The sequence below is a fragment of the Grammomys surdaster genome, unplaced genomic scaffold, assembly GCF_004785775.1.
Source record: "Grammomys surdaster isolate TR1022 unplaced genomic scaffold, NIH_TR_1.0 145, whole genome shotgun sequence".
Classification (NCBI taxonomy): Eukaryota; Metazoa; Chordata; class Mammalia; order Rodentia; family Muridae; genus Grammomys; species Grammomys surdaster.
Genome location: NW_021604603.1, coordinates 4,165,806 through 4,172,558, shown reverse-complemented (window position 1 = coordinate 4,172,558; position 6,753 = coordinate 4,165,806). Strand labels below are relative to the sequence as shown.

At 51.1% G+C, this 6,753-nt stretch overlaps 1 protein-coding gene across 1 annotated transcript in view; it reads right to left on the bottom strand.

Moving 5' to 3' along the window:
* Positions 1 to 335: 335 nt before the first annotated feature.
* The window catches only part of Syt2 (synaptotagmin 2), a 7,365-nt gene continuing 947 nt past the window's right edge, over positions 336 to 6,753 (bottom strand). Inside the window, exons 2-8 of the mRNA XM_028764758.1 lie at positions 6,291 to 6,457; positions 4,422 to 4,541; positions 3,924 to 4,091; positions 3,498 to 3,665; positions 2,222 to 2,339; positions 1,166 to 1,299; positions 336 to 542 (exon numbers count right to left, since the gene is read on the bottom strand). Of these exons, the coding sequence (XP_028620591.1) occupies positions 336 to 542; positions 1,166 to 1,299; positions 2,222 to 2,339; positions 3,498 to 3,665; positions 3,924 to 4,091; positions 4,422 to 4,541; positions 6,291 to 6,457 (1,082 nt within the window). The remainder of the gene's footprint in view (positions 543 to 1,165; positions 1,300 to 2,221; positions 2,340 to 3,497; positions 3,666 to 3,923; positions 4,092 to 4,421; positions 4,542 to 6,290; positions 6,458 to 6,753) is intronic.

Sequence of the window (6,753 nt, the reverse complement as noted above, 5' to 3'; positions counted from 1 at the left end):
CTTGCCATTTTGTTGGTCCAAAACTCAGGAAAAGCAGGAAGTACTTCAACTCTCTGACAGTAGGGGGCCCCAGTTGGGGTGAGGGGAAACTGTGATAGGGCATGCGACAAGGGCAGCTCCTGGGACAGTAACAGAGCCAGGCTTCTCTTTCACATCTTAGGGGACTCCCTTCACACAGCCACCAAAAGGAAGTTGGTCTTTAAAAAGAGAGAAAAGGAAGGAAAAACAGAACACACCGCAAACAAATGAAGAAACCTCTAAGGTCGCGTAACTGAGGTATTGATAGCTCTGGATCTTGTCAGTGTCCTCGGGGGCGTGGCCCCAGCCGCTGTTGCCTACTTGTTTTTGCCCAGAAGAGCATCCACTTCTTCCTCAGGCTTAAGAGAGTGCCACTGGGCGATGGGCCTCCGAGGGTTGGCCAGCATGTCAGACCAGTGCCGCAGCTCCGTGCCTGTGGCGTTGCTGCCCACGAAGATCTTCCCGATGGCTTCATTCTTACCCAGCTTGTCGTAGTCTAGCACGGTGACGACCACCTGGACTTTCTGCAAGGCAAGCAAAGGAAGGAAGGAATGACTTCAAAGGAGAAGTAGGAGCCAGTGACATACCCTCTCTATTACTCTGCACTGCAAATGATAAGGCAGGAAATGCCTCCAGGTTTCTGACTTCCAGTCCAACTCCAATTAAATTCCAGTGTAGAGGACACAGCTATTTTTTTTTTAAATCAACCTATATTTCTGCCAGCAGGTGTACTTGAACATACACAACGCTCTAGGCATTGTGAGACCTTATGGGAGGGGAGTGGCCTCTAATGAGGTCGGTCAGTGGACAAAAAAATAAAAAAAACACTCAAGTTTTGGACATAATAAACACACAAGTGTTCCCCAAATACAAATGACTTTTTAAATACATATTCTCACCTCTGTCAGTCTATACTGTAAATGGTATAGAGGATATACAAAAATATCTAACTTTTTAAAAATTTGTTCACATTCAGATAATCGAGGCCCTTCAAAAGGGTCTTCTACAGGGTCCCACCCCAGCGCTGTCAGATCCAGATCCTATCCCAGTGGAATGCACCTGGCCCATGGCTGACCTCTAACTAACTCCCCATATTTGTCTGGTTAGCTCAGAGCCTAAGAACTCAAGGCCCTTGAGGCATAAGCACCTGGATCTGCTCAAATGGGATCTCGAAACTGAAGGACTCGTTGAAGTAGGGGTTCAGGGTCTTCTTCTTCACCGTCGTCTTCTTCTTCTTGAGTCTCTTGCCGTTCTGCATTAGGTGAATCTTCACGTAGGGGTCTGCAGACAGAGTCCCAACCCAAGAGATGCCTCAGCCCCGACAAACCTCCTAGTATTCCCAGGTCTCCACCCTGCTGGAACCAGGCTCCTGGGAAGCCCAGAGGAGGGACAGGAAGTCCCAGAAGCAGAGGGATCATCTGGGTCACAGGTAGGAAAGGTGTTAGACTACCTCTAACTGCTTACTTATAGGCTCCTAGTGCACCAAGGCGGGGAGTGGGGGGTTCTGAGTTAAGAACGGCCTTGTAAGGAAGAGTGAGGACTAACTGGTCAGGTGCCTGGGCTAGGAGGTGACCAAGAGATGAGAAAGCCAAAGCACACTTCAGCCAAGTCCTGATCCTGCATATCCAGTCTTCCCACCCTGGCAGATGAGAATCTTAGGACACTCGAGGGGAATGGTCAGCCCAAGGTCACAAGTTTGGTCGGTGACAGAGCCAAAGCCAGCTATAAGACAATTCTGAGGAGGCTCAGCAGAGGTAATAAGCTTTACCATTAGCATTCTGTGGCACAGGCTTAGCCCTATGCCAAATTTACTGTCAGGTAAATCTGAAACCTACGGCATAGCTTCCAAAACAGGATTGGCAGAGCCTGCAGCCTCTTCTGGAAAAATATCCCCTACTCTGGTGGCACGGCAGAAAGACTGACTTGGGGTTAAGCCCTTCCCTGCCACTTCTGACACTTCCTGAGAAAAGTTCTGTGTCATTAGCTCATTGGGAGAATGAAGTTCTTTTGTCTTCTTCTCTGTGGCCCCCAGAGCATGCCAGAGGGTTATTTATGGAAAGACTCAGATATGGACAGGCAGCGAGTGGGGAGGGCTGGAAAACCTGTGTTCAGAATCAAGTAAGACTTTCTAGCCTCTCTAGGGATTCAGAGCGGTGAATGGCTCGCTGCTGCCACACACTGGCTCCCAGTGGTTCTGCATCACCTGAAAGGCCCCCTACATCCATCTTCTTCAGGTTCTTGGCCTCCAGGATACAGACTGTGAGCTTCCCAGCAGTGGGCACATAGCGCAAGGAGGTACAGATGTCACCCAGCTTCTCTGGCTGTCCAGGGAGAGAAGCAGGATTTAGGTCACTTCAGCTATCCCAGTGGCCTCTAGTGTGGCTGACCCCATCTCGCCAAGATTGGCAAAGCAGTGATTTCTGCCTAGTCATCAGCCTCCACATCTGTAGCCAAGGTGGTCTTCAGCTTCCAATATCAGTACCTCACACTGCAGTTTGCAGTCATGGCCTGGGGAAGCTGACATCCAAGAAGGCAGAGGATAGGCTATCACGGAGGGACCTGGCAAACCTGGAGGATATGGGTATGCTTGGATCCCCACCAAGCTGAGTGAAAGGGGCACAAGAAGCAGGTGCTGTGTGGCCAAGTGGTTAGGGAGCTTCTTCCCTGATCACCCCTGCCCCCCGCCATCATTTGCTATCAGCTATGGGGCTTGCAGGGTAATGTGGTTCTCAGAGCACTTCCTTTTCCATATATTATGTCACTTAAACCTTTTGTGTGACAAGGCAAGGACACTGTAACCAACAAGAAATCCAGGTTACCAGGGAGACCTGTTCCTCAGAGTCAGACAGCAACAGAGCACTGGGCAGGAGGGGGGTCTCAGGACCCCTGACCTAAGGCTCTGCTGGCCCCCAGTTTCTCGGGGATGGTGCCGCCTCCTTCAGGTATCCAGACCTTCATCTCTGACAACAGGCAAAGCCCCAGCTACAGAAGGAGGCCAAGGGCTTTTATCCCACACCTCCACTGAGCACCTACAGGCTGAAACAGGTCACTGGTGCTAGCAACGTAGCTGGCAGGGGAGTTCTGGCACACAGCAAATTCGGGACTGATTGCTGTGGCTAGAAGACATGCCAAATACTGAGAATCCTATGGAATCAAGGCTGGCTTTTCTGGTGGGTAAACTGAGGGACCAAGTCTGAAGGGCAGTAGACCCTAAAAGGAAAAATAATAACGGCGTCCTTATTTCATGGCTTGCTTGGCAGACACCAGGCACGGGGTAAGGTGCTTCATATGGGCAGTTAATTCCCAGCTAGAGCCATCTGAAGGAAAGCACCAAAGCCTCAGGTTAATTAGCTTCCCCTGGATCATCAGCCAGGCAGTGGGGAGCTGGATTCCACCAGCAGACCTGACTGTAACTGCCGCTCTCCCTATTATACATGTGTTGGAGCAAGCCTCAGCAAACCTGGTCTCTCCATCCTTACCTCTTCCTTCTCTCCGCCTTGTAGGTCTCTCCATTCCTCAATGGGTTGGCCAAGGTCTACCGTGTTCATGGGCACCTTCACCTCCCCGATAATGTCATGCTTGGAGAAGCGGTCAAAGTCATAGATGGCCATCACCAGGGTTTTGCCTCCCAACTCCTGGTATGGAACCTGTAGGACACAGATGGGGTCAAAGTGGCTTCATCACTTCCAGAGGATGCTACAGGAAGATCCCAAGGCGTGGACCTGTGTTGCTCACAGGGTACCAGACAGACTGAAAACACCAGTGTGTGAGATGGAAGGGAGGCTGCTACAGCCTGCAACTGTGCCATGCTGAGCATATACCAGGGCTCTAGCCATGGGTGAGGACCAGGGCAAGTTATGCAGAACCCAGGGGCAGAGGGAGCCAGAGTCGTCGTTTTCTGTCACCTTGAAAGTGAAAGTCTCGTTGAAGGCTGGGTTCAGTGTCTTCCGGTGCACCTTGGTCTCATATTTCTTCTTCTTGTCTGGGAGGAGGAAGACTTTGACATAAGGGTCTGACGTGCCACCCATGTCCAGGGCAGGGAGTTCGGCAGCCTGCAGGACACCCACGGTGAGCTGTGGAGAAAGAGGATGTGTGTGAACCTCTGAATTGCTCCAGCACCGGATATAGTCCCAGACTGGGCTCCTGCCAACACCTCACCCTCACCCCAAGTGGGAATCTTGGGAGTGGGGCCAGGCCAAGCTCAGGCTTACAGTAAGTTATTACAAGAGTTCATCCAAGATCTTCCCCAGTAGAGGCTTACAGTGGAAGCCAGGGTCAAGGTTAAAGATGTATATGCCCCGTGGCTTCCAACTGTCGTGCTCCACAGGAAGACACACAAGGCCTACCTGTCTCCAGGATAACCGCTTCCATCCACACCCTATCCCAATGCCCAGCCCACATACCTGGTTGGCCTGGAAATCATAGTCCAGAGAAAACTGCAGTTTGCCCAGGTTCTCTGGCTCCTTCTCCTCCTCGCCTTCTCCTTCTCCTTCAGTCAGGCCTGTCTCTGCATCGTCATCGTCCTAGGAGAGCTACAGGTAGGGAGAAAGTTTAAAGAAGACTGCAGAACAGTCCTTCACAAAGACAGCAGAAGCCGCCCCGAGCCCCCAAAGTGTGACTCGGAGCACTTCCAGGGGATGGCGTCGGAAGATCCGTGGGCTTGGGGCTGTGTTGCCGCAGGGTACAAGGCAGGCCATAGAAACCAACATGTGAGGTGGGAGAGTGGCCTGTGCAGGGCTCAGCTCCCCACGGGACCCCCCCCCCAGGCAGACCACAGCCCCACATGTGGAAGACATGACTCGTGGCTTGAGCAAGAATCTCTCCTCCCGTGGGGTCAGGAACCACAGGCATACAGTGTCTAGAGACAAGGGGCTCACTTCCCTTGTAAAACCCTCTAGGTCCTTTGCCCTGCTCAGATTTACTCTGCATGAGACATACCAGGCATTCCAGTCAGGAACAGGGCGAGTCCAGAGAGGCAGAAAGAGAAGGAAGTGGTATAAGAGGAAATCCTTCCACTCACACCAGCCCTGAAGTCATGGCTGCTTGGTGAGATCAGGCTGGGTTGCATGCACACATGCTTGTACACACACACATGTATATATACATGAATACACATGCATGCACATACATATACATACATGCATATACATACTAACACACACGTGCAAGCATACACACCATCCATGTACACATGCTTGCACACACACATATATACACAGGAACACAAATGCATGCAATACACATGCATACATGCACATACACACTAACACACATATAAGCATGCATATCATCCATGTGCACACACATGTGTATATACAGGAACACACACATGCACATATACATGCATATACATACTAATACACATACAAACATACACACTATCTATGTGCACATGCATGTACACACATGTATATACACAGGAACACACATGGATGCACATACACATGCATACATGTATATACATACTAACACATGGGCAAGCATACACATCATCCATGTGCATGTGCACACACACACACACACACACACACACACTGTGGGCTTTGAGGCCCAATAGGCACACAGACACAAGACCATGTAAAGGCCATCATGACCCTTGGCTGCTTTTTGAGCTCAGTCCCTCCTCCCAGCCTTCAGTATTACACCCTAAGAAAGACTTCTCCCAGTCATTCCCCAGACAGACACCAGAGGACAGTGAAGCCCCAGACAGAACTTAAGGGGAGCCACCAATTTGTCAAGGGACCTGCTGAAACCAACACCAACAGGCTGGGGTTGATGCATCATTGTCTGATAGTGATGGATGCCATCTGGTCCTGTCCTGGTGCCTTCCAACCTGCCCCCAACCCATCTGAGCCCCGACCACACCCAGCCGGATGTATCTGTCCCTCCGCCTCTCCTGGCAGGAAGATTCAATGTTCCCCAACAGTGTCTTCTGGATGGCCATCATGGGTGTCTAGCACTCTGTCCCAGTGGCCTCCTCGGGAGTCATCCATTGTTCTCTTGTTTTGCCTTTTCAAGGAGGAGCACATGCTGACATGTGGGTAAGTCCCTTCCCCTCCAGTTTAGGGTGGATGACTGGATAATGTAGGTGCAGCCATTGGGGCCCCGCGTGGAGCGTGTGACCCCCACATAGAGAGTGCAGGGTGGGGGGACAGCTCATACCAAGGAGGCAGCAGTTTAACTGTGGAAGCCCAGAAGCCTTTACCTCGCCTTTCAGCACCAGGAAAGCAGGGCAGGGTCCCTCTCAGCCCAGCCCCTCCCCAGCGTCCTACCTGGCCCCCTTTCATGTCCTTCATGTTCATGGCGTTCTTCATGCCTTTGCCCTTCTCCTTCTTGTTCTTCTTCTTCTTGCAGCAGCACTTCTTACAGATGCAGAAGCAGCAGGTGAGTAGCAGGAGGCCAGCAACCACAGCCATGGCGATCAGGGCCCAGGGGGGCACTGCGGACAGAGAGCGCAGAAACACTGTGAGCCTCACCAGCCCTCATCCCAAGCCTGGGCATGTGTGGGCTGGGACTGTGATGTGACTCCCTCATTCTCCTGCTCTGTGTGTGTGTGTGTGTGTGTGTGCGCGCGCGCACACGCGGCACGCGTGCATGCGCCCCATATGTTTGTGTGTGCATATATACACACATATATACATATATACACATATGTACATATATACTATACATAACATATATACATATACATATACATATACATATACATATACATATACATATACATATACATAT